Source organism: Marmota marmota, unplaced genomic scaffold (assembly GCF_001458135.2).
Source record: "Marmota marmota marmota unplaced genomic scaffold, marMar, whole genome shotgun sequence".
NCBI classification, from domain to species: Eukaryota; Metazoa; Chordata; class Mammalia; order Rodentia; family Sciuridae; genus Marmota; species Marmota marmota.
In genome coordinates, this window is record NW_025999990.1 from 49763342 (window position 1) to 49789974 (window position 26633).

At 40.9% G+C, this 26633-nt stretch overlaps 1 protein-coding gene across 1 annotated transcript in view; it reads right to left on the reverse strand.

Moving 5' to 3' along the window:
- The window catches only part of Lama1 (laminin subunit alpha 1), a 156725-nt gene that overhangs the window by 48792 nt on the left and 81300 nt on the right, over window positions 1-26633 (reverse strand). The window contains exons 17-34 of the mRNA XM_048806544.1: window positions 26150-26277; window positions 24129-24212; window positions 23151-23362; window positions 20480-20586; window positions 19985-20165; window positions 18771-18907; window positions 17514-17750; window positions 15944-16087; window positions 15299-15478; window positions 13800-13985; window positions 12573-12700; window positions 11837-11957; window positions 10659-10796; window positions 6551-6672; window positions 4260-4346; window positions 3785-3978; window positions 2822-2964; window positions 975-1064 (exon numbers count right to left, since the gene is read on the reverse strand). Of these exons, the coding sequence (XP_048662501.1) occupies window positions 975-1064; window positions 2822-2964; window positions 3785-3978; window positions 4260-4346; window positions 6551-6672; window positions 10659-10796; window positions 11837-11957; window positions 12573-12700; window positions 13800-13985; window positions 15299-15478; window positions 15944-16087; window positions 17514-17750; window positions 18771-18907; window positions 19985-20165; window positions 20480-20586; window positions 23151-23362; window positions 24129-24212; window positions 26150-26277 (2619 nt within the window). The remainder of the gene's footprint in view (window positions 1-974; window positions 1065-2821; window positions 2965-3784; window positions 3979-4259; window positions 4347-6550; window positions 6673-10658; window positions 10797-11836; window positions 11958-12572; window positions 12701-13799; window positions 13986-15298; window positions 15479-15943; window positions 16088-17513; window positions 17751-18770; window positions 18908-19984; window positions 20166-20479; window positions 20587-23150; window positions 23363-24128; window positions 24213-26149; window positions 26278-26633) is intronic.

Sequence of the window (26633 nt, forward strand, 5' to 3'; positions counted from 1 at the left end):
AGAGACTGAGATTTAGCGCCCTTAACTATTATTTTAATGAAGAATTTCATAATTTGTAAAATGAAAGGCTGTTTGTAATTTCCAAGAATACAACATAACTCAGACGGGGCTTTAAAGTGTTTTCTAGTCATGACCAAAGAGAATCTTCTTTAATGGACAGAATTTATCAAGATCAGCTCATCACTTTCTACCAAATGTTTGTTTGCTGAAGTACCGAAAGCCTACTAAACCCTTAAACTCTTTTCAAATTATCCTGAATTCTAAATCAACAGAAAACAAACTAATACTTTCGTTTAGTGTAGAGGCTTCTAGGTGTGTATGTTGAGAAATTTACAAGTGACAAATTGTAAATTTGACAATAGGCCTCCTGAGCCATCTACACATGAGGAGATTCATTTTAAGGATCCCTAAAAACCATTTCTCTGGCATGAACTAAACAGAATAAATAATTCCCTGCTGAGAAGAAGACAAGCTGACATGATACTTCAAGTTCCCAAATCAGAACTGCCCCCTGCCTGAAGCCTGTATGTTGGGGGACACCACATACTGGAGTCTATGCTACGTCCCATCTCCACCCAATAAATCACAGGACGCTTTACTGGTCTTCAGTGGAGGACCTTGCACTCATCATGTGCTCAGTTATAAAATTAATTTAGAGGGAGGAAACCTGAAGAATACTTTTAATCCTACCCATACCCCTTAGTTTGGAAAAGACAATGGAAGTCAGATAGCAAAGCCACCACCTGATTCTTCCCTCTGCAGAGATGACAAAAAGTAAGTCAGGAGCCTTTTCCCACTAAACCACAGAAACTGTCAGGGTTAGAAAAAATCTGATGATAAAGCACTTGGAGCAGCTCCTGAAAGAGGGGGCTGGTCTGACCTTATCAGAACCTTCCAGAGAGCCACAAGGCAATGGCTTACAAGGGCTGGGAGGAGGGCTGGGTGGGGAGCTGGTTTTTGTGCCAAGAACCTACCTGCTTTTGCAGGTCCTCCGTCTGTTCTGCAACACCTTCCAGTTGAATCCCTGCCCAATTCTTTTGGGCATTTGCTTTTAATAAAGACTCCTGGGAACAAAGGAAACATCACCATGCTTCAAAGTACAAAGTTCTGATTCTTAACAAAGAATCACTTATTAATCCCCCCCCTTTTTTTTGTTCACAGAAAGAAGTTCTACTTTCCTTAAGTTGTCATTTAAAAATAAAGCAACCTACATTCACTTAAGTTTCAATTATAGCTACATGATTCTATACTGCCACCCACTGCTTTGTATTTCCCACATAGACATAAATTCACAGTCTGGTGTGTTAGGCAGAATCAGAGATTGCTGAGTTTCTTAGATAAAAGTTTGCCTTTATTTCAGTAACAAAGTCATATTTTTTTTTGGTGTTGCTAGGGATTGAGCACCAAAAAAAAAAAAAAAAAGTCATAAATTTCAACTACAATTGCCAACAAGTTAAAAAATGTATTCCACAAACAAAATCATTTATAATTATTAAGTGCTTAATTTATGCCAACACTAATTTCTTTACTTGTTTGAATTTATTTAAACCTAAAAACATTCCTTTGAAGCTGTCATATTACTGTTTCAGGGAGGTTAAGTAACTTTCCCAAGATCCCTGTGCTGGCAAATAATATAAAATAACAAGAGTTCACACTCTTAACCTTTGTTGGATACTTTGCATAAACATAAAAAGTTATTTCAAGGGATGGACAAGTATTTTAAATTGGAACAAAAAATTCAAAATTAGTTAAAATTTAAGTCAAGCATTCATGTCACTTGATAAATTTAAAGTGCAGTTATACCCCTGGGGCCCACACTGGCAGAAAACAGAATTTGTTGATTGTATATAGGGTAGTTAGAAAGAAAATTTAAATATTTTTTATTATTTTAGATTTTTTCAGATGGATAATTTCTCATCTTCCCAAGACATTGTTTGCTATTTGAGAGAAAATAATTTTAAAACATTCCTTTGAGTTTCCTAAATTTTCCTTGCTTTCATTAGAGAAAGGACCATTAGAGGAGAGTGGATCACAGACCCACCCCTACATCCCTACATGTACAGAAACACACCGACACGTGTCTAAGGAAATAGTAAGTCTGAGAAAAGCTTTTATTTCACAAAAGTCATTTAGAAATGACTATCCTTTTTATTACTGCATCACACAGTAAAGATCTCAAATTCTAATGTATAGGTATCGAGCACAATTCTAATGTAAAGGTATCAATCACATTTTCTTCCCATGAAAATTTAAAGTGCCAGAGGAGGGTGTCATTTACCAAATCAATCTCTTAACTTCCCATCCTTTAACCAGACCTTGTTGACAAAACATTAAAGTGTGATTGATCCCCAGAAATTTTAACAGTTTTCTAGGGGAGGATTTTTGTGCCTTGGAACTTCAATTAAGAATGACATACTTAATAGAATATCATCCTTCTTCAGCCTAAACCAACTTTAAGGAAGATACTGTCCAGATTTCTTTCCTGTATTTGTGTTAGGATGATTGTTTTCAAATATCCAAAGTCTGTCAAAAGAGGAGCAAGGGATTTTCGTTTTATTCCAAAGGGCAAAACAAGGACCATGGGGGCAGACTGTATAGAGGTCCTAAGGAGCAAGTCTCAAACCATAGAGCCATCCCCAAGGAAACAGGTGTGAGATGACGAGTCCCTGTCACTGGTCACCTTCAAGGCAATGCTGGAAAGCTCCCAGTGGGGGATGATGGAAGTGAGGCTCCTACACTGGGGGACAGACAGAACACTCCTACTACCCCCACTGACTATCTCTCCATGACACGTGTCTGTCTCTGTATTCTTAGTACCTACCTGGAGATATTTAGTTGTATTTTCCAGGTTTGACAAAATTCCATGTGGGACAGGAAAGATGCCAGTGAGGTTCATAGAAAGAATGGCATTGCCAACATCATCCAAGTCATTCAGCAACACACCTGCACACTCATCATCACAAGCTAGGAGAGAAGGGAAAAGGGAGAGAGGTTTAAAGTTAACACAAAGTGGCCTGCCCTGTGTCCATGGGTTGTGTGAGCCATTTTGTCAACAATACGAGCAAAGGACATGCCAAGTTCTCAGGTATGGCATCTGATCTCATTATCACTCTTGCTGTGGGTAGGTGGGCAGTACCATACAATTGCCAATCCCCTGTTCTCATATGGTTGCACTGAGACTCAGATCAGAGAAGGGACATCTCTGGGGTTACACTGAAAGGAACGGCTGAATCCAGGAGTGCCTTCTGGTATGGTCATTATACTTCCTCAACCTTTAAAGTACTATTGCTTGTCTATAACTCAGGCCAACTGCAACAATCCCAGGACTCCTTCCAAAGCCTGGTCTATGACTTACTCAGAGAGTTTGCAGACTCTCCCTTGGCAAATGCAAATGAAGGACAATGGAGGAAATAGGTAATGCTACAGTGAGATTTGGGTAACACCAATGACAGCCTCATGGTGGTGTTGCCTGTCCTGGGATGACTGATCCTTGGTTCCACTACAAGAACAAACTATTAACACAGCTGAACCATTGAGCTAAAATTCCTGTGCTGCCTTGGGTATCAATGATGGTATCCTAGAACTCCTGCCTTGGCTTATAAATTCACTTCATTAAATGCAACAGCCATCTATGCTCAATTAAAATAATAATATAGAATATAAAATAAAATGAGACTTTCAGTCTCCTGTTGACACTCTAGGTCACTATAACCATTTCTTTCCTACAAAAGCTAACATTGGAGAGGAAAATGTAGCTTTAAACATTTAGACAAGAAATACCTACAAACACAATTGCTTTCCACCAGAATATGTCTTGGTTGGCATTCCTGGCATCGGATCCCCGTGGCCCCTGGCCTGCAGGTACACTGCCCAGAGATGCGGTCACAGTCACTGTGAACAGACCCCTGTGGACTGCAGTCACACTTCTGGCAACTGCCACCTGGTATCTGAGGATCCCCATGGTAGCCTGAGGAGCACCTATAGAAAGGAAGATATCAAGCACAGACAGTGCAGTCAACACTCGTCAGTAAATACAAAAAGCAGCCCCTGCCCAAGGACAGTAATCATTTGTGCCAAATGAAATGCAAAGCACATATTCATCTCAGGAGACCCTGACCTGGAACAGTCATGAGGTCTCATATCAATTTCGCACTTGCAAATTGAGAATGACTCCCAAATCATGATAGCAAATATGTCCAGTGCATTATATGTATGTTAGGTGTCCCTAGTGATCTCCATGTGATAATTCAAGGGCGTACCTTTCACAATATTGTCCTTCATAGCCCAGAGTACAGGCATCGCAACGGAAATCTCCATCACCTTCCAAGACACAAGTGGGACTAAAGCTGGAAGAGAATAGGTTTGTTTTTTATTTTTCCTTGAATTTTTCAGATATGTAGCTTCAAATCTTTCATAAGGAACTTATTCATGACTATTGGGACATGTCATAGTGTTTGAAAAGTTAAGTGAGCACATTAGATGATTAGACAAGCATTTTAGAGCTTAACTCTGTTGGGGAAAACCAAGAAAAATAAAAATGTAATTAATATAAGTGTGCTCAGATCTTGCATCCAAAAGACATTCAAGAAGCCCTTTTCAGTGACAGTCCTGTGAGGGCTGGGCAGAAGACCAATCTTAGGAATTATAACTAATTAGTCACCCGGGAAAGCATCCCAGATAAAAACGGATCCTGTTCTGAGATTTACATAGAGAGTTACCTGCTCACCATGTGATAAAGTGATTAAGAGTTGAAATGACTGTGAAGCATGAAAGACAGCAGGGAGAAGAAGGCTGAACAGACACAGAAGAGAACTTCATTGGCTGCAGTGAATGGCAGAGAAGAAGCCAGAGGGAAGAGAAGCCCTTAGATGGGATGGCATTTGAAAATGACTGGACCTGCAGGCAGGGAGCAGGGCAGATGGTAGATGAGTAGAAGCCAAATGACAGAGCCCCTCCAAGTTTCATAAGCTGCTCAGATGCCGATCTCCTTCAGGGTCTTCAGCTTTGGGCTCATTTTTTTTTTTTTTCTTTGTAAACCTCTCTGCCTCCATATTGTAAATTACCCAGGCACCTCTAGAGGTTAAGCTAGGTACCTGCAAACTATTGAAAGAAAGCAAAACCAAACCCACTAAAATCAGGTTTGGTTCCTTGCTGGCTAATACAATGAAGTGTCCAGCATGAGTGATCAGCCCAAGGCCTCTCTGATCTGAAAGGTGAAATATCCTTCCAAATATTTCTATGGGTACAGAGAGCCAATGTAGCTATGGATATACACATAGCTGTGTATTTTCTTTTTCCAAAATCACATTACACTAAATAGTCAATTACGTATTTCCATTAGCCATTGTGCCAATTTTTCTTCTTTTTCTCCTCCTCTTCCTCCTCCTCCTCCATCTCCTCCATTTCCTCCTTCTCCTCCTCCTCCGTTGTAGATGAACACAACATCTTTATTTATTTATTTTTATGTGGTGCTGAGAATCAAACCCACCAATTAGCTACAGCCCCATCCCCCACTGTGCCAATTCTTTACTGACAAATAAACTTCATTTTTTTCTCTGTGTTTGTATGATATTCCACTCTAGGAATATATCACAGTGTATATAATCAATCTTGTAGGTATTTCAGTTTGCCCCCAATTTCTCATGAGCAATGCTAAAATACAACCATCTTTCTACATCTATTCAAGTATTTCTATAGCACAGACTGCAAAAATGGAGTTGATGAACCAAAATTTATGTACAGATTTAATTAAAAAAAACCCCAAGTTATAGCAACGACAAATTTTAGGATGCTTGGTAACTTACAAGGGAAGTGTATGTAGTACCCATCATTGGAACTCACAGCAAACATCAATTACTTGGAGATAATAAAAGAAGATTCAAACAAACATTAAAAGGAAAACTTCATTTTAGTATACCAAAAGCTGGCATTTGATCTTTCTGTATTCAATGCCTTGCCAAATAGTCATAAGTGATAATAAAATATTATTAATGAATTATAATTTTCATTTAAACACAAAGAAGAGCCATCGGCACACCCATTCCCACTTCAAATCTCTGGTTCTTTTCTGCAGTCAAGTAATTCATCATGAGTACAAGGCAGACTCTAGTCCCCATTTTATCACTAGATAATATTTCAGCACTTTGACAGGCACCAGCATATATAAATTATCCTTTTCCAAGCTTAAATTAAATAGGAATTGAATTCTTCTGGAATGGGCCATTATTTATAAAATTAATAACAACTCATCTTGATGCAGAATAGATATACAGCTGGGGACCAAAATTAGTCTTTAAAAAAAAAATCCCCAAACTTAAAAGTCCTTTCTTCAAGTTGTTCCAGTCTAACACCCAAGATCAACACAGATGCTTTGCTTTTGAAAAGATTCTCTGCAAATACTTATGAGAATGAACACTTTAAAAAAATGTTTAACTCCAAACACGGAATTCTCCATGGCTGTAGACCACTCAGAGATCGAGAATTGAGGCCAAGAATGGAAGCAAACCTGACTGTGGCTGAGCAGGTGTACCGCAAGCACAGCAGAGCTCACCTGGAAGGGTAGGGGTGAGGACAGGTGCACGGAGAACAGTCCCCAGCGGAGCCAGTCACCTTTCCATAGTAGCCAGGAGCGCACACGTCACAGTGGTCACCAACAGTGTTATCATGGCAGTTCTGGAGTCCCATGTTTCAGAAGGAGAAGGAAACAATGGAAGATGGTTAAAAACCATCCTGATCGGGTGACAGCCAAGTGCTATCTGTTTCATATCAGTTAGGCTTTGGTTGTGGTGGTTCTTGAATTTCTAAGGATGAGAGAGCATTTTTCTTCCTCTGTTTTAAATCCTGGAAATTTTTCCAGCTCTGTGGCTTTCATTCGTCATAAGACTATATTCATCCAATAAAGCCTAGAAATTACTAGGACATTTTTTCCAAAGTAAAAAGAGACACAGGACCCCTAAAAGCAGACAGCTTTAAGAATCTTGAAATGCGGATCTAAAATATACAGTGACCTAAAATAAAAGTGATTGCAAGCACCAGCTGGGGTTCAATGATCGCAGGCAGGGAGTTAAAAGAGCAGAAGTGAACACATAGACGGTTTAGGAAACAGACCCTGAAGAAGAACTTATGGTCTCAGAGCACCACCAACAGATTCTTATAATAAGGAAAGGAAATTCCAGTTAGATTTTGTGTCACCAGTTGACTATGGTCCTATTTTTTTTTTTTGTAAAAAATGCATGTTTTTTTTTTAAGCTAAAAGAGCAAGTGATTCTTGTTACTCTATTCCAATTTAGAATCTGCTTTTGCTCAATTTGACAGTGTTTATTGAGCTCCTGTAGAAAGGGTCTCATGACTGATGCAGGTGAGATGGAAAGAATAAAAAAGAGGGAGTCCTTGAGCCAACTGGAGGACTGATTCCAAGAGAGGATGAAGAAAGAAAATTTTTAAGTGTTTGAAAAACTATTTTTAAAGCCCTTTTTAAAAAAATCACCATTTTTCATTTTAAAGCCTTAATATTTCACCTGGTGAAAATCAATTTTTTCTTGGCTCCTCAGAGGAATCTCTCTTCAGAAATAAAATTTGCGACCTTCTCCTTAAAAAGTAAATTGCTAAATACTTCTTTTGCCAAAATAGTATAAAGCTGACATGGAATAAATATTAGGTGGGAAGAGAAGGCAGAAGTAGTTTCTCAGATTTTTCATGGTCAACATCAACTCCAACGTAAAAACTTTCCCTAACAAAGGCTGCCTGATCTTCAAGACCCTAGAGAATCAAAGACAAGCCGCCCCAAAGAACAGGAGAGAAATAAGGATCTATTAAAGAGAACTGAAGTGGGAAATGTGAGATGCTGTGGGAGATGCAGAGATGCACCTGCCATTTTTGAGTGATGTAAAAAGATTTAGATGTGTCTTCCCAAAGTGGATGGTGGAGAGGGGCTCCTCAGGTATCTTCCTGGTCCTTGGTCTCCCCTTTCCAGGCCCCACTTCTATCATCCACTTTTTTTTTTGATAACCAAAGGCCTACTGACATGAAGTAGTAGGGAAAATCTTACATACTGGATGATAAAATCAGATCCGTGGAGTTCTTGATGACCACACAGATGGTTCAGAACGAGTGCTCAGGAGATTGTACTAAAGAGAAGTGGATTACTGCATAAAACCACAAAAGAAATCTGACAAGGTAAAGAGTAAGGAGGAAAAGAAAGGTCCCCAGCTCAAAGAAAAAGAATGAATTAACCAGAGCTCTATCAGTTGGAAGAATATACAGTCTTAGTATGTCATCAACACAACCAGGCAGGCAAAACTCAGAGGCTGTGCTGTGGAGACATGGCTCCTCAAGTTAGAAAGGGATGCTCCCCTCTCCCTTGGGCCCTGGTGAAAGGGGAAAGGCTCTGGGCACGATATTGAAGATGATGACACACGTGTCTCAGGATGGTGAATGGATCCACAGCCACACCATATGACCACAGGTACACAAACAGAGGGGATATAACCTGGAGGGCTGAAGATTTGCGATCTTTGGCACATGAGAGAGGGATTGATGAAGTCGTTTTGCAAGTTCTTTGATAAGATAATGCCACTTTTCAAAATTAAGTCAGAACTACTGGTTTATCTCAATGGCTCCAAAGAGTATGTTCATATTCTAAATTTAGAACCTGCATCCAATTCTCTGACAGTAGGAATAGCCATTGTTGTGGACTGTACCATTCAACTTATAGATCCAAGTAAGATGTCTTGTGATTTGCAGGTGGCCTCTGCAGAAACCACAGATCTGGACAGCTATCAGCCACTGTTTACCCCAGGGAGATTTTTGCCATGGTCTAAGGTGATCTTTTTCATACTGGGTAAAGTGGCTGCGTTATTTATTTCTATTTTACAAATCAGCAGATCAGCAGGTGATCGTATAACTGTTCTGGTAGACTTGGGCCACCAGCAGCAGAGTAATAATTGAGTGTCCTAGGAATACCTAATCTTGTTAGCTGTATCATGGAAAGATAAAGCATCAAAGAACTGATCAACTTCTTTCTGTATGTGACCTCTCTCCTCATAATTGGCCAAGGAAACTTCCCAGCTAATTACATCTCACTCTATTTGTCTGAAATCAATTCTCCGTAAATCCTTAAATGAGATCTTTCCATTTTCTCTATTAGGTTTTTGCTTTTGCCCGAGAGCATGAGCTGATTAGAGCGAACAAAAATTTTTAACAGTGTTGGAGTTATCTGCATCTTCATTAAGTCCTTGTGTAATGGAAATAACTCTTTTATCCTTTCTTATATAATGGAGTCAGCAAAGGTTAACAGGTGTCTTTTTCATTGAGGAAAACCATGCAGAACTTCTTTGGCCAGTGGAAATTGCCTTTATTTACTTATTTGCTTGCTTGCAGTACTGGGGTTAAACCCAGGGCCTCATGCATGCTAAGCAAGAGCTCTAGCACTGAGCTGCCTCCTCAGCCTTTATTTATTTATTTATTTTTTAAAGAGAGAGAGAGAGAGAGAGAGAGAGAGAGAGAGATTTTTTAATATTTATTTTTTAGTTTTCAGTGGACACAACATCTTTGTTTGTATGTGGTGCTGAGGATCGAACTCGGGCCGCATGCATGCTAGGCAAGCGCGCTACCGCTTGAGCCACATCCCTAGCCCCTGGAAACCTCCTTTAAATTCTACATACAAAAGACACTTCTGATCAGAGGAGGAAGACAGGCGAGTGTGGCTGAAGGCTAGGAGGGATGCACAGCTCTAATTCCTGTTTGGTTCCTTATGTCTTCTTGTGGTCAGGCCATACCCCAGATCTCTAGGGTTTTGGGTGGGTCTTTCTTGGTGGGCAGCTCACTTCTTTTATTTAAGGATATTCTAACCAGGGAAAGTCAGTTTTAGCACAGTTCATACAAGTCACTGATGTTTCCCATAGGAATTACTGTGAAAGATGAGATTTCAGGAGTAGGGAACAAATACCAGATTATTTTATGTTATCAGCAAGTCCTGGTTGGCCTATGCAAAATCAGACAGAAAATTTGCCCTCAGGGCCACAAAACTTGTGTGTGGATCACTTTGTCATTTGCAATGGTCAGAGTTCTCTTCATGTCTCCAAGATCAATCTTGGTCTAGGGGAAGGTGACCAAGAAGCAAAAGTGTACTAAGACATCCCCCAATAGAATGTGCATTTTTTAAAGATGCAAGCAGAGGGCGTTACTTTACCCAGAGAAACACTTTCAATGCAGGCGCTAACTTATTTTAAAATCTATGACATAAAGTTCTCATCCACTTTGACGATGGTTACTAGAACTGCATGTAAAAACTGACACATTTGGTAGAGTGCTTGCCTTGCATGCACAAAGCCCTGGGTTCAATCCTTAGCAACACACACACACACACACACACACACAAAAAAAAAACAAAAACAAAAACACCAAAGCCTGACACATTTAACTAACTCCCAACTGATGCCCACGAACAAATTCATTGAGGGAGAAAGATTTATAAAAGAATTTCTACTGGCACTGTCAGATCACCAAGTTAAGCCTTTCTGAAGGAAATACATGTTGTGTTTAGGTAAATTTAACCTCTCACTGAACCAAGGAACTGGTATGACTACAGAGCAGGAATTTAAACTCCAGTGCCTGTGCTAGTTCTAAACTTTAGGCAAACACCCACAAAACAAGCATACCAGGCACTTCCCAGTTTCGGGGTCACAAGTCTCACTGTGGTTATTGCAGTTGCAGGGCACACAAGGAGCAAGCAGAGGGCGGGGTCCCCTGCCACTGCCTTCTGGAAGCTTCCCTCTGTAGTACCCAGGGGCACAGTCCTGAAGGAATACAAAAGGACAGGGGAAAGAAAAAACAATCTGATTAAAAATTGGGCAAAGGACTTAAACAAATTTCTCCAGTGAAGACGTACAAGTGGCCCACAAGCATATAAAACATTTAACATCCTTGCCATGAGGGAAATGCAAATCAAAACCACGAGATACCATCTCACACCCATTAGGGTGCCTCTTATTAAAATAACAGAAAAGAACAAGTGTTGGTGAGGATGTGAAGAAATTGCAACCCTTGTGCTTCACTGGAGGGAATGTAACATGGTGCAGCTGCTGTACAAAACGGTATGGAGGTTCCTTCAAAACTGAAATCCCATATGATCTGGCCATTCCACTTCTGGGTATGTATGCAAAAGAACTGAATGCAGGAACTTAAAGAGATATCTGTACGCCCCTTTTCACAGCAGTATTTTCACAGCAGTATTTATGATAGCCAAAAGAAGGGAAAAACCCAAATGCCCATAGAAGACTTAGTAGATAAAATAAGTATAGCCATACAGTGGAGTAGCATTCAGCCTTAAAAAGGAAAGGAATTCTGACACAGGCTAGAGTATGGATGAACCTGGAGGACATTCTGCAAGTAAAATGAGCCAGCCATAAAAATTTAAACACTGTGCAATTCCACTTATATGGAGAACCTATAGTGCTCAAGTTCATGGAGACCGAAAGTAGAATGGTGGCCGTAGGGGTGGGGAGAGGGGGATGGGCGGTTGTTGAATGGGTGCAGGGTTCCAGATGTGCAATATGAAAAGTGTTCTGGACATTGGTTAAACCAATGTACTTAACACTACTGTACATGGACTACTGTGCATGTACTTAACACTACTGATCTCTGTCTATACTTACGAATGGTTAAGATGGTAAATCTGATGTAATATAGGTTGGAACAAAATTTAGAAAAAAATTTTAATTCAAGAAAAAAATGATCATCATGAATATACATGAGTTTCTTTTTCACATTTTCAGTTGCTGTAAACAAGCACAATTCAATTCAAAACCAGGGAACAGATTTCAATTGGTCTCCCTACCTGACATGAGAATCCAGCGGTGCCCGGGGGACAGAGACAATTCTCTAACAGGGAAGCCACCTCTCCCTCAGGGTGCAGCACTGTAGCCTTTGTGCCAACCTCCAATGAAATGTTTGAGATTCTGTGCAACCGGTGTGAAGAAGAGAGAGAGAGGAGATGTTAACACTTGAAAAACTTTCTAGAAGCACTGAATGTGACTTAACATTTGCATATACATTAAACCAAGGATTTCCTCCCAGTTTGAAGTAGTTCCTTCTCATGATTATAAATAAAATGCCGTAAAGTGCAACAGCAGTTTCCTTACACAGCAAAGACCCTCATCCAACATTGTAGAACTTGAATATAATGTTACAGAAAGTGTACTTGAAAGACAACTTAAGTACTGGTTTGGCAAGACTTAATGGGTTTCTTACAGGCTAACATATCAAATGAGTAGGTGACGATATTCTTTATACATTGTCAGAAGAAATGGGTACTGCAAAAAATAGTACTTTTTTTTTCATTTCATCTTCATCTAAGATTCCACCACTTATATTTTATATATACACACCATGGCCAGTAGATAATTTGTAATTCACACATCCTATTCCATAAGGATATCAATATTTAGCAAAGCTTGAATAAGGAACAGAGATACATATATTAATAATATATGTAGTGGGAGTAAGGTGAGTCCAATGCTTTCAGTTCAACATCAAATCAAAAAACATTTGAAGTTCTAGAAGCTTCTGTGTACCTGCTTTGCTGTAGTCCTTGACCATATGATGCCTTGATGAGGATATACTCAATATTGCTAAGAATGGACATAAAATCCGAATGTGTGACTGGTTTTTCAGAAACAGAGTTAAAATATTTCCAAAAGTTCTGCGGACAAGAACAGATTCAATTAAATTAAGAGTATAAATTCTCACAGGCAAATGACCTTATAGAGAAAATATAAATTTGATGATAAATTTCTTTATAAATGAGCTCTGTTCTGGGCATGTCATTAAGTTTAATTGACAAAGATCTGTAACCTCCACCAGGGCAGGCGTAGTGGCAGTATTTTCAATAGACAGACATCACCAAAGATAGTGCTTGCTGGGCACATGGTGAAAGTTCAATAAACATGTGCTGGAGGAATAAAGAGACACTATCTGAATTCTAGTAAAGTCCAAAGATTTCTGTACCATCATGACTATGCAGATTGAAGTCAGTGCACCAAGATAAAGGATTTAAGGTGCAATTCTCACTAAATTAATAGAAATACAGTAAATACCCCTTTATCTCTAGGGGCTTGTTGCAAGAATCACCCAGTGAATATCGGATACCTCATGTAGTACTGAATCCCATACATACTATGTTTTTTCCTGTACACACATACCTAGGACAATGTTCAATTTATAAATTATGCACAGAGATTGACATCAACAATAATAAAATAATACAGTTATAACAATATATTGTAATAAAATTGCCAGAATCACTACTTTTGTGCATGGGGGTTGTTATTAAGTACAATAAGAGTCAACTGAACACAATCAGTGATACTGTGACAGTTGGTCTGACAACCTAGGTGGTTTCTAAGTGACTAATGGGCAGGTAGCATACACAGTGTGGACACACTGGCCTACAGGATGAGTCACATCCTGGGCAGGACAGACCAGGATGGTGTGAGATTATGTCATGCTACCCCTAAAACTGTGCAATTTATACTTATGAACTGTTTATTTCTGGAATTTTCCACCTAGTATTTCTATAGCTCAGTTAACCATGGGTAAAGGAAAATGTGGGACAAACAAAGACTACTGCATCTTTCCTGAGGGTATGATATTGGAATAGGTTTTAGAAGTCTGGCTAAACCCATGGGAAGTTTAATACCAAGGTCTTATTTCTCATTTTCTTGTTAGTAACTTCAAATTTTCATTACACAGATAGCAAAGATCACACCTTGAAGGAACATATATTAAAAGATCATAGTCACCTCTTTCATTTCCACTTCCTGGTCCTGTCTCACGCCATTCTCTGGTGCTGGTGCATCCATGTAAATGACTTGCTTTCTGGTTCGACCTCCTTTGATGAGAATTTGAGGCTCATAATTGGAGGTGCCGATGCCATCAGAGGAATAGAAGGCCATGGTGTACTTTAGTTTGCCACCATACGCCAGGAGCTATTGAATAACAAATTATTGTTTATCTTTCTGATGCAGCCTTAGTTTAAAACATTTTGTTGTAAATCTGCCACCATATGAAAGAAATCTTGCATCTTAAAAATATATTTCACATATGAAATGTCTTGTCTGGAATTTGCTTAATTCTAATTCTACTCAATTATAGATTGTTAGTTCTACTTGATGATTCCAACAAAGTGGGCTCCAAAATAAATCAGTGCAATAACAATTCTAATTATTTTCAAGCTCCCTTGGATTAAAAATGATCTCTACAGAAGCAGTGAATATATATTTGCAAATATTAAAGGTCAGGATGAATTCACACATAGACTGTAATGTTTAGATAAGCAAAAAAATGCAAACAATGTCTTTCATAACTATTTTATATGGATTTTCCCCCCAAAATGAGTGATGATGTCTCGAGAAGGGCTTTTTGGAGCATGAAAGGTACCCAGACTGGTATTGAGCTGATTTTTGTAAATACAATATATGTCTGTTGAAGGATTGCTTAAGGAAACAGTAAAATAAAATGATTTAAACATTAATAGACTTGAAAAGTCCCTATTTGTGGGGACTTTTGCAAACGATTAACACCTCTTATCTCCTCTTAGAAAAAGGGATTTAATAATCACATCTTTTATTTTTTAATACTTTTTTAGTTGTTGATGGACCTTTATTTTATTTATTTCTATGCAGTGCTGAGAATCAAACCCAATGCCTTACGTGTGCTAGGCAAGTGCTCTACCACTGAGCCACAGTTCCAGCCCAGTAATCCCATCTTTTAATGACAGACCTGTGCAGACTACTGTGATTCTGAATCCCTTTTTTTTTCCTTTTAAATAAATGACAGTGGAATGCATTACAGTTCTTATTACACATATACAGCACAATTTTTCATATCTCTGGTTGTATATAAAGTATGTTGACACCAACTCGTGTCTTCGTACATGTACTTTGGATGATGATGTCCATCACATTCCACCATCCCTGCTAACCCCTGTCCCCTCCTTTTCCCTCCCACCCCTCTGCCCTATCTGGAGTTCATCTATTCCTCCCATGCTCCTCCTCCCTACCCACTATGAATCAGCCTCCTTATATCAGAGAAAACATTCTACACAATGGAATATTACTCAGAAATAAAAAGAGAATAAAATCATGGCATTTGCAGGCAAATGGATGGCGTTGGAGAAGATAATGCTAAGTGAAGTTAGCCAATCCCCCAAAAAACAAATGCCGAATGTGATTTTGAATTGTATCCATAACCCCCACCTCAGGGAGAGGGGCACCAATTCTAGGTTGGGTGGGTGCCTTACCTGGTCTTCCTGGAACTGTTCTGGTAGCCGCCAGTAAAATGGCTCCCCGTGGACATGCTGACGGACAGTGGTGGCATCCAGCAAGATGTCGGGGGCCTGGTAGTACACCCCCTCACTGGTGCCCTTCAGGTTGCTCTGAGAAACCACACGCAGAAGAGGCTGTTTGGAGTCCAGCGTCACCTAGTCATGGAAAGAAGAAAACATACTTCAGATGGTGAATCAAGTGCTCAGGTGTGATTTGTCAGATTCCACCACTGCCTCTCCGACAGAACAGCTTCACGATTAAAACAGGAACAGTGCGGGCTTTTCCTTTAAACAAAACATCTGGATTAAAAATGAAACTGCAAGGGCCTTTAAGTTACTGTATATGGGGGTCAAGCTATTGCTACCCTCGGCAATGTTCCATCACACGAAGGACACTGTTGGGATTACTATCTTCTCTCCACATGGAGTCTGACATCAGCTAAGGTGCAACTCTGAAAGCTCCATCTGTTTCCCTGGACAGCAGAAGGGGAGCTCTGACTCCTATACTAACCCAATTAGCACCCCAGAATTCTGATGTCATAAGGGCAAAACTTAACGACAGTAAGTTTTGAGTGTCTCCTTGACCCCTGCCCAACTCCCACATCTCTCTGTGTGACTTACTCGGGTCCTCACATATCCCTCCAACTCCGAGCAGAGGTGCGACAGCCCAAAGCAGAAGCAGGGGCTGCATCCCAGAGCGTTGTCTGCACGCAGGGCAAAGGTGCCAATTCGACACTTGCTGCATTGGAGGCCAAACACATTTTCCTAAAGGGAACAGACAGTGGACTTATTAATGTCTGAAAAGAGGAAATATGATTTCTGCACAAACAAATAAAATACAAAAATAATCTTAGATCCACAAGCATCACTGAACTTGCTGCTTTCTCAGGCGAGGTACTTAATTGACCTCTGTAGGCCCAATTCTCACAAAGACTCAGTGATTCCCAAACACAGCTTGCTAAGAGCCAAGTATATGATGCATGGCATTTTTGGTCGAAAGGTGACGCCAGCTAGCCATTGAGATGATATGATTATGTTAAGATTTGCATTCATATGGATATTGGACTCCTGCTGTTCACCTAGGCCGGCTACGGGACTCCTGGAGAGTTCCCATTGGTTGGGGAAGTACAGTAGGAGGGAGTTCCGGGGGAGGAGCTCTCTCTGCGGGTCCGAGAGGAGGCCGTGTGGGTGGAAGAAAAAATTCTTCCCGGGCGGTACCGGACATTGGCGGCAGTTTCAAAAAATAAACTTTGTTCCTGCTTGAGTGACTCGTGATTTTGTGCCCAGCCAGACTGCGGCAACAGCTGATGTTCAGAATTATCTTGGAAGATTTTGAGAACACAGAGTCTCTGATGAGCATCTCCTGGGATGCTTTAGAGCCCACCCTGAGACCCCAGGTGATTCTAGGAGCCTGACTAGGTGATTGCTAAGGCATACCCCGCTGTTCTGATCATCTATAATGAGAACACTTGTCTTAAGATGTGGCAAGGCAAATACTGATGCTCCCCTGATTTCCACGATGTGGTATATGACATTCCCCTTCTATTCAGAATTAGCATCCCAGAATTCTGATGTCATAAGGGCAAAACTTATGACAGTAAGTTTTGAGTGTCTCCTGGACCCTTGCCCAACTTCCACATCTCTGTGTGGGAGCTGATCCTTTACCCTCTTTCATTTCACCTCCTTGTATAAGGACCGGAGAAGGTAACAATGGCTTCCTAGTAACAAAGCACTTTGGGAAAACCAAGGGACACACACAAGATCAAAAATGGCATTGAAGTCTTAAGACTTTACAACACACAAAAATTTCCTTTAGTCTGACCAGCACACACAAGAGCATGAATACTGCTTCACAGCTATAGTATCACAAATCTTCTCAAAACCTGTTAGCTATTTTGCCTGTATATTCAAGATAGACTGGCCACTCAGCCCACTGCAACATGTGTGAGGAAACTAATTGTTTTTCAAAGTGGTCCCATCACTTGATGCTTGTAATAAATGGCAGAAATTCCATTTTGAGAATTTTCCATCATTTTAGAAAAATATATGTAGACTTAAAACTCAGATATAGAAAGACAGTAAAACCATTAGAGGAAGTGTTTAAAATCTAGCTGCTTATTCATACCGTCTAAAACCCAAGAGTCATACTGACAAGGGGGGAGGAAGGAAGTGGAGGGTGGATGGCAAATACCTTGCAAGAGCAGGTGCCGGTTTCCTCTGCACAGCTACAGAGACCCCGTTCCAGGTCACAGGTGTCCACCAGTGTCCCCCTCAGGTCGCAGTCACAGGGAACACAGTCAGGAAAGTCTCTGTAACCCAAGGAACACTGATCGCAGCTCTGCCCACCAAATTCCTGCTTGCATTGGCAGTGACCAGAAAGCATGTCACACTGGGGATTGGCTGACCCCTCATTACTGCAATTGCAGGCCTGAGAGAGAGAGAGAGAGAGAGAGAGAGAGAGAGAGAGAGAGAGACACTAAAATTAACTAAAGAGGCAGATTTTATGTTATAAAATATACATTTAAAAATACATAAGATACACATATGCTATTCAATACACATATTTGGATTTTAAAAAAATATCTAATGTATGAAAATTATATAAATGAATTGATCTCTCTCACTAGTGCTCTATGGAGCCACTTTGCCATCTGCTAAAAGGCAAAAGGGACTGTATTGTAGGATTATTTGTGCATCTTTTTTTTTTTTTTTTGAGACAGGGTCTTGCTAAAAGTTAAGTAGGGCCTGGATAAATTGCTGAGGCTTTGAACTTGCAATCCTCCTGCCTCAGCCTCTGGAGTAGCTGGGATTACAGGCATGTGCCACCATGCCTGGATTCCTTTGTGCATCTTAATGACACTTGCACACTAGGCCAAAAATGAACTGAAATTAAATCCGATAGGTTCCAAACAATCTAGCGAAGTTATTTTAGAGGTCAAGATATTTTCCCACTGTCAAAACCAAATTATCTCCAAATATAACCAAGGGAAGTTACTCATGGAAAACTAGAGCCCTCAAAGATTGGACATAATCCCCTAATAAACTGATTTATGACTTTCTCTTGGAAAATTGTATACATTGAAGAATATATTTAAAGGGCACTAAAAACATTTTGGGATTTTTTTTCTAGCCATCAATTTTACAATTGGGCTCTTGCAGAAAACTCCACATAAGGGATTTGAAGAGTGTTGCGTTCTCCAGGTTTATTCCAATAATCTGTGCTAAATCTTTCTTATTTATTTAAGACAGGTTTCATTATGTTACCCAGACTGGTCTTGAACTCCTGAACTCAAGAGATCTTCCCGTCTCAGCCTCTCAAGTAGCTGGGACAACATGAGCACAGCTGCACTGAGTTAGTATATCAACCAAATAAATAAAAGAGATGGAACAAAACTTGCCATAGCCTAGGGACTCTCAGGTAAGAAAATGCAAATATGTCTGCACCCACCTGGCACCCATGCTCCGGGTCCAAACCCCAGTACCCTTCCTCGCATTTTTCACATTCCAGACCCCAAGTATGAGGAGGGCAGATGCACTTTCCAGATTCAGGGTCACAATTATTCTGAGTGTGAGCACAGTCACAGGCTGAAATAAAGACAAACATCATCACGGGTCTGGATGATCGATGGAATTAAAGGGGTGGGAGTTGATTTTACAAGTTATGTCCCTTTTATTAATAATCTGAATAATTCTTCTAGTTTCTAAAAGACCTCAAGATTTCAGAGACCTCTCCATGTCTCATGCAGGTTCCTCTAAGTCAGGAGATGCTTCTGGATGAAAGGTCAGGGGGACAGAGTAGGAAAAATGGAGAAAAGACTGAAAAAGACCTCAGTGGGTAGAAGAACAAATAGACCTAATGTAATTGAACATTTATTATGTGCCAAATTCCATGTCAAGGACTTCATACACAATTATTATAAAAACGATTTGGTTTAGATGACAATTAGCCTCTCCAGTTTACAGATGAGGAAACTAAGGCTAAGGGAAATTAAATAATTCATCCAAGCTCACACAATTAGTAGGCAGCAGAGCCCAAACCGAACTTTTTTTTTTTTATTATTGGTTGTTCAAAACATTACAAAGCTCATGACATATCATCTTTCATACATTTGATTCAAGTGGGTTATGAACTCCCATTTTTACCCCAAATACCAATTGTAGAATCACATCGGCTACACATTCACATTTTTACATAATGCCATATTAGTGACTGTTGTATTCTGCTACCTTTCCTATCCCTTACTATCCCCCCTCCCCTCCCCTCCCATCTTCCCTCTCTACCTCATCTGTTGTTGTTCAATTCTCTCCCTTGTTCCACCCCCTTTCCCCTCAAAACCTCTTATATGTAATTTTGTGTAACATTGAGGGTCTCCTTCCATTTCCATACAATTTCCCTTCTCTCTCCCTTTCCCTCCCACCACTCGTCTCTGTTTAATGTTAATCTTTTCCTCATGCTCTTCCTCCCTGCTCTGTTCTTAGTTGCTCCAAACCGAACTTTAAGCTTATTTCTAGAGAGAGATCAGAAACAGAAAAAAAGAAGCATGAAAACCTGTATGTGTAAAGAAGAGAAAAAATAAAGAAATGCCACAAAAATTAGTCCAAAGTAAAGGAAGGTGCCAAGGAGTCACTGTAAAGTCTCAAACAAGAAACTCAAGAACTTACGTGTGCAGCCACCATCCTGGTAGGCATAGAAGCCATGTGAACACCTGTCGCACCTTTTCCCAGTCACACCTGGAATGCAGTAACACTGTCCTCCCTCTGTGCATTCGTCTGACACGGAGCCTGCCGTGCTGCAGTTACAGGGTAAGCAGCCAAGTCCTGTGTCCAGCCCATAATAGCCTGGCTACGTCACAAAAGGGGAAGAATCACACAAGCCAACACATGGTTTAGTAAGCCAATATACACGCTAGAAGGTTTTCCAAATCACACACAGGCTGCTCCATAGGATCATAAAGTATTCATGACTTGATTCCACTCCTCTGCACAGTGGGTACGTGCCCTCTAGATAGTGAGGTGCAGCACGGGCCAGCCATGCCTAGGGCTTGAGCTCTTTTCCAACTACCATGAATTCAATTTTCCTTTGAACCCAGGTCAAGGTGTCAATTACATATCACTGACCAATACTTGAATTGCATGCACTGAGCATTAACATCTTACCAGGCACTGGTCACACTGCTGTCCGATCACGTGGGGTTTGCAGTCACAGAGTCCAGTCTCAAGATGGCACACATCGGAAAGGGAACCTTTCTCATGGCAATCACAGGCTAACACATACACACACACATGACATATTAATGGTCATTTCTGGTTATAGTTATAGTCAGCTCCTTCAATGTCCAAAGGAAAAAATGTTAAACACTCAATGTACCCAATCGTGAAGCTAAACAAATGAACATATATAATGTATGCATGACAAGACATATGTATATTATAAGTATTATTCTGTGATTAATAAAATTTTAGCATTTTTTTGGTAAACCAAAACAGTTTTAGTGGAAAGAACTATCAGAAAAGAATATTCAAGCCATTCAGTAATAACAGATAATAATACTGAAGCTATTCAGATAATAATTAGCAAACTACTTTGAATGATCTCATGAGTTTGCCATGTAATTTTTGAACAAGGTGATAATATATGTCAGCAAATTTTTATTAAAACATGCAATAGAGACATCAATCAATTTAGCCATCTACCCTCATTGCAATCATACATATATGTAATATTTTAAAGCTCAGTTAAAGCAATCTAAATAGCATATATATTAATATGTTTCATAATTTAATGAAGCATTCTCTGTTGTAAAATCTTGAGTCATTTGTAGTTTCATGATAGAATTTCAGTTCTATCTGGTTACAGCATTAACATTTAGAGTTATGAATTCCCTCAGCTATTCAAAGTGATGGTATTTAACAGGTCCAAAAAATGTTTAATTTATACTTATAAGGCAAGCAGTAATATATATTTCATATTATTTAATTTTCATAGTATTTAATATGTTCCCTGACAAAAATATTCAAGGCACTGTTTATGAATGTTTGGCTCTGAAAAATCTACATCTGTCCATATGACATAGGTCGAACATCCCTAATCTGAAAATCTGAAATGCTCCAAAATCCAAACATTTTTGAGCAACAGCATGATGCCACAAGTGGAAAATTCCACATCTGACCTCATATACTAAGTCACTGTCAAAAGACAGGCACACTAAAAGTGGTGCACAAAATTGCCTTCAGCCTGGGCACGTAAGGTGCATATGAAAAGTAAATGAATTTCATGTTTAAACTTGGGTCCCCTCCCCAGGACATTGTTGTTATGTGTATGCATATTCTGAAATCCGAATAAAAAATCATAATCTGAACAAATCTGGGCATGCATCTCAGATAAGGGACAATCAACCTGTGTCACAACGTAGGAAAAGTCAAGGAAAACTTGACGGGTAACTGAAAGCCCAGGCACAGGGTGAGGCAGCGTGCAGCAGCAGGGGGGAGGCACTGGAACTTGGGGATGGTCAGAGAAAGGCACTGGAATCGGCCTCCATAAGTGAAGACCAGTGCCTTGCTCAAGCAGAGGTGCCTCTCTCTGGCCCTCCATTTTCCCTGGTGTAAGTGGGCTAATATTGCAGCTTCTGTAGGAGCCCAGCAAAATGCTGGGACCCCACTCACTGCTTCCCTTCAGGGACCTTCTGCTGTGTCCCAGAATATTCCACTAACTTCTCAGCACACATTCATCTGTCTCCCACCAAATACAAGACACGTGTGCACACACACCTTGCCTCTTACCTCTCACCTGAGGGGACATCTCCCAGCATCCCTATTGTCTTTCCTTCCCCTTAGCACATCTGTCCACCCAAACTCTTGCTTTGTGTCCTCCTGGCCCCTAGTCTGCTAAAGCTCTGCTTCCTAAACTCTCTAGAGATGTCCCAGGTGCTAACTTCAGCGAGCAAATTTCAATCCTCATCTCACTGGATCTTTCTGCAGAATGTGACCCATTGAAGTCTCTCTCCCTATAATTCCAATTAAAGTGGCCACACTGTTGAAGTGGGATGGGCCCAGGGCTGTGAAACATTTTCCATCTTTTAATGGATGCCTGTGAAATATTTTTTTCTGTATCACTAGCACCCTCTTGTGTCTCCATATTGCAATATCAGAGCAAGACAAGGATTTACATGAAATTATCAAAATTAATAACTGCCATTTGTATTCATTCACTCCTTAAAGACTGTGCCAAAGGGGAGGAAAAAACTTCCGAGGGCTTAATTGGTGCTAAAGCTAGGTCGTCTCAGGTAAATGAAAATCAACCTTCAGTGTGAGGTTCAACAAGATTCACAACTTCAAGGCTCCAAGCAGAATTCAGCAAAGCAATCTGAGGGTCAGGTAGTTTATTTACAGACCACCAAGCTGTGCCAACATCATGTGTTAGCAATTTCAGGCTTAAGAGCCTCACTCTGTGTCTTGAAATTCCACCTGCTTCATGCAGCCCCTTGGTCCTCCACATCCATGATTGCTTTGGACATCACCCTTCTTTCCTTTCAATTACTGCAAACAGAGCTGCACTTTGGAAAGCAATCCCTTCTCCTTGAATGGAAGGGTGCAAGCTTTCCAGGACACTGACCTTCACGGACAGCAACTAATCAAGCCAATGGAGAGAAGAGAGGGAAGAAATCGGTTGCCAGTCTATCGTTGTTCAACCAGAGACCCAGCATGAAAACATGCACCATTCAAGATAAGGTCACCTCATGGACCGATCCCTTTCTGACACATGTATGTAGATGGATGGGGATTCATAGGTGATAAATAATGACTCTGAACTCATAGCCCATGCACTCACCTTGGCAATTTTTGGCAGTCACAGCATCCCCATAGAACCCATCTGCACACCTTTCGCAGTGAGGGCCGTCGGTGTTTCCCACACACTTCAGGCATTCCCCGGTGACAGAGTCACAGTGGCCAGGCTCAGAGGGGTTGACATTGCCATTGCAGTCACACAGTACACAGGATTCCCCGGGTACTGTTGGGTTTCCATAGTAACCATCGGCGCATCTGTATCCAAGATGAAAAACAGGATCAAATAAATGCAAGTACTCAAGACGCCACCCCACTCTTCAGAGACTTCCTGAATAGCTAATAAATCAGACTGGCTCTTTTCCCTGAGATTTACTGTGGAAAGAATGTGACTCCACATTCAGAAAGTTACAGATTGTCTTCACCCATGGTGATGAACGGGAGCACATCCAAAATGGGGCATAAATCCAGTGGCCGTGAACCATCTCCAGGGCCAACTCCAACCCACCAGGGCCAATGGGGATGTCACTCAGCTCTGGATGGTCTGAGCCAGAGTTGGGCACTCAGACTTACCCATGGGAAAAAACACTGGCATTCAGGACTCAGAAGACCAACTATTAAATCGAACCACCTAATGTCTTTACTATTATCTGGATATTCAAATATGGGGACTGTAAGTCCTGGCTCCTCGCTGTTTCTTATTGTTCTTGGTCTGAACTCAGATGAACTCCAGGAGGTAGAACACTGTCCTCTAAAAACTCCCAGCAAGTCTCAACATTCATGTTCTTAACAGATACACCGGGTTTTCTCTACGATTCTATGAAATAATTATTATACATGAAAACTCCAAAACCACACCTAACTACATATTTAAAAACAATCTGATCTTTAACACATTATGCACACAAAATAAATATGGAGAGTTATTGTGTGTCGATTAAAATTTAAAAAATAAAAGTTAAAAATAAGCACATAAAATTTACATTGAATTTAGAAAATAATGTTAGTGCTGGACACAGAGTACCTCTCACACCAAGCTCCTGAGTAACCCGGAGCACACTGGTCACAGATGACTTCGTCTCCTTCGAGATGGCAGGTGGGACTGAAACTGTTAAAATGTTAGAAATGAATGCAATTTTCCAGTGGATGTTGCCAGTTACCAAATATTTATAATACTGATTTTTCACTACTTATGTCCTTACAAACTTTCAACATGTTCTCAGTCCTCAACCTAGAACTCAGGGCCTCTGCCACCCAGCCCACCCTGTGGGCCTCCTCTGTCCTCGTCCCATGTTCTGGGGAAAGGACACTTGCTGTCCCCTGCTCCTCTGTCCTTCAGCCTGCAATGCACTTTCTTCTCCCCATCTCCCAACACAGCCACTGCTTCCTCCAGGAAGCCCGCTCAGATGTGCCTGGTACATGGGGTTCCCCTCTCTCTAAGGGTTCCCTGGCTGTGGACCTTCTGCCTCTGCAGAGCCCAGCCCAACACAAGGCCAGGAGATGGTCCATCAAACACAGCATTGCAGGAGGGTCCTCTGTCTCCACCAGGACCACCACTGCTGAGATCCCTTCAAGGCCTATTCCTGAGTCTAGGGGAGGCCTGTGTGGGGACAGTTTACAGTGGCCCACCACTTCTTTATGAGAGACCCCTGATGTTTAGGTATGGTTTAAGTGTGTCCCAAAGTTTCATGTTTTGAAAGCTTGATCCCCAGGATGGCCTTGAAGAGGTGGGACATAGTGGGAGTTGGTTAGGTAATTAGGAAACAACCCTTGGAAGAGATTAAGGCAGTTCTCCTGGGACCTGAGTTAGTTTCTTGAGAGAAAGGAGTCTGACACCTGACTCACACTCCCCCCTCCCCCCTTTCTCTCTCTCTCTCTCTCTCTCTCTCTGTCTTTCTCTCTCTGACATACTATCTCACCATGTGGTCTCTCCCTGTCACATATATTCCTACAACTGTGATGCTGTCAAGTGCTTACCTGGAGCCAGTGTTAGGCCCTTGAATCTCCAGACCAGTAAGATAAATAAACCTCTTTTCTTTATAAGTTACCCAGCTTCATGTACTTTATCATATCAATAGAAAACAGTCTAATACAATATCTTTTTATACACTGGAGTTAAAAAAAAAAATCCCTGTGGGATTAGGAGTGGATGGAGGAAGAGTACTAATGAGTAAACAAGTGAAAGAGAAAGAAGATTTCAAACCACAGGCCTGAAGGACATGCATGTCCCAGCAGGACATACAACTCCATGCCGAATATGTCTACTTAACCTCCCCCTCTGCTTTCTGCTCAAGGCTCATTTGCAATTACTCAAACAGGATGCACATGTTCATGTTCACCCTTCCATGCCTTGGCACATTTGAGTCCTCCTGCCTAGAATGTTCTTCTGTGTTGCCTGTTTAATTTCTCTTCCATCAGGTCTGAGAGCAGCACTCCTCAGACATCCCTGCACCTGCCCAGAAAGGCTCAGCACTGCTTTCCCTCTGCTCTCTCACCCCCAGTCTTGTAGACAGGCCACTACTATAGTACTGACCACTCTTGACTCCCTGGGACCAGGAGCTATGGATGAATAGTTTGCTATTTAGAGCATCTATTGTGACACCAGTACACAGCAGGAGCTTAATAAATGTTTGTTGAACTGATTCATTCATTTATTCATTTATTCAGACCCTCAGCCTCATATTTTCAAATTTTGATCATTATATAAAAAAACCTAGGGACTATATTTGAATCATCTCAGAATCCCCTCTTACCTACTAGCCTAGGGTCGGCACAAGATGTATATTTGTAAGAAAAATAATGACCAATATAAGACCAAGAACAAAATAAGTATGCATAGGTCCTTGCTATCATACACCTTTCCTGGTGTCACTCAATAAGTCAAACTTTCTTTGAAGAAGATAATTCATCCCTCCCTCTCTAGTCTGAATCAATTACTGCTAAGCAAGATCCACACAAATTACACACAGTCTTGCTCTGAAGACATTAGAACACATCTTAGTGGTCATGCCGGGCAGGACCTGCTAGTGGGTGCATGAAACTTACTTGTTGGAGGCTGTGGAGAGAGGGCAGGCACAGGGCTGGCAGTCCGCAGAAGTCCCATGGGAAGGCACCCCGTAGAAGCCAGGCAGGCACTGCTCACAGTGGTCCCCAGTGGTGTTGTGGGCACATGCCTAGGACACACATGTGAAAAGGGGAATCAGCCCTGGTTTCCTAGGAGGATTTTCAGATTTATCTACAAATGGCCTGACGTCCAAGTGAACAACAAAAGACAAAATGTAAAACAAGTTCCAGGAGGAAGGGTTCCCTGTTTTTTAACTGATTAATTTTTAAAAATGTAACTTCTACGAAGGAGGAACCTAAGTAAGAACTTCCCCTTGACCGTATCAGAGTAACTGGTACCAAACTCCTCTACCTGAGGGAAACACCTAGAAAGTGGATCAAAATATATGGAACAACTGGTTTCTGGCACTCCAACAGCAAGCACAGGTCCATGATGCCTGGAGAAGGAGGCAAACCAGGGGACTCC